Raw genomic sequence first — 1,666 nt, forward strand, 5'->3', positions numbered from 1 at the left:
CTATTTAGGATGTTCAATAAGCCTCATTGTTATATTTAATGTTAATACAATAAAACTACAATTTTTTTAATGATAAATAACTTTTGATCGCTCGTTTATCTATGCTATTATCTGATACTGGTGATAAATTATCATAATTTTCAATACTGCACATTGATATTGATTTATTTAACGAATACTTATTCACATATAATATACAATTTTAAATAATTTATTTGTTATTTAAAATAACTTTTTTTTTATATAACATTATAATATTATCTTCATTTTATAAAAATGTGCCAATATTTAAACATTTTAGACTAAAAGAGTATCCGAACATTGATGACATTAAAAAAAGTGATCTTGGCAACGAGGTTATGTTTACTGGATAATTTTGTCGAGTCAGATTAGATATTTGTGAGATCTTATATTTGTTTCTTTATATTAAGTATAAAAGAAAAATGTTGGTGACACTAAAAACTTTACAACAACAAACTTTTCAAATAGAAATTGATCCGGATGAAACAGTCAAAGCATTGAAGCTTAAAATTGAAGTTGAAAAAGGTAAAAATTATGCGGCAGATCAGCAAAAACTTATTTATGCGGGAAAAATTCTTCTTGATGACAATAAACTGCGTATATATAATATAGATGAGAAAAAATTCATCGTTATAATGGTGACTAAACCTAAATCTTCGGATCATCAACAAGCATCATCGACCTCGGCGCCAGAGGCCGGAGAAAGTGCTTCAACGGAAAGTGGTGACGGTAACGCTAAAGCTGCAGAAGAAAATCCAAAACCAACACCTGAAACGGAACCCGAACGTGCTGCTGAGCCACCTATTACTGCTAATGAACTTGATTTTGAAACAACTGTTCAGAGCATAATGGATATGGGATATAATAGACAACAAGTTGAACAAGCACTTCGAGCATCATTCAATAATCGTGAAAGGGCTGTGGAATACCTTATAACTGGTATTCCAGAAGAATTGCTCCAAGAACAAGAAGCTGAAGAAAGCTCTGATGATGATCCATTAGGGTTCCTTCGTGATCAACCCCAATTTCAACAAATGCGTGCAGTAATTCAACAGAACCCTAATTTGCTAAATACTGTACTGCAACAAATTGGTCAAACTAATCCAGCTCTTTTGCAAGCCATAAGTCAACACCAACAAGCATTTGTAAGGATGCTTAATGAACCTGTAAATACTCCCCCAACTGCTGCTGCTGCTGCGGCTGCAGCAGCTGCTGTTGTTGCTCCAGATGAAATTGCCACTGATAATCCACCACAATCTCAGAATGTTATTCAAATATCTCCTCAAGATAAAGAGGCAATTGAGCGATTAAAAGCATTGGGTTTTCCAGAACATATGGTGATACAAGCTTATTTTGCGTGTGAAAAAAATGAAAATCTTGCAGCCAACTTTTTACTGTCTCAAAATTTTGATGATTAAATTAAACAAAGATCAATTTCTTATATTGAACGTGGAAAACAAAGTAACAGTATGTTGTATACTGTGTTTTAAGTAAACAGCCTAATAGTTCTAACCTTCTGCTTTGTACATTTCCTTAATGTGCACTAAAATTCCAAATATTTTGTCATGATAAAAACATCTAAAAATAAATATCTTATTGTACGACTTATTCAACTCTTTAAATAAAGATGTTGTTGTTATTTTAA

General features: G+C 32.1%; 1 protein-coding gene across 1 annotated transcript; it reads left to right on the top strand.

Moving 5' to 3' along the window:
* The first annotated feature begins 241 nt into the window (after window positions 1-241).
* On the top strand, window positions 242-1,666 carry LOC124533716 (UV excision repair protein RAD23 homolog A). Its single transcript, XM_047109168.1, has one exon. The coding sequence runs from the start codon at window positions 444-446 to the stop codon at window positions 1,437-1,439; it is 996 nt and encodes a 331-aa protein (XP_046965124.1). The 5' UTR covers window positions 242-443; the 3' UTR covers window positions 1,440-1,666.

The sequence above is a fragment of the Vanessa cardui genome, chromosome 11 (genome assembly GCF_905220365.1).
Source record: "Vanessa cardui chromosome 11, ilVanCard2.1, whole genome shotgun sequence".
NCBI lineage: Eukaryota > Metazoa > Arthropoda > Insecta > Lepidoptera > Nymphalidae > Vanessa > Vanessa cardui.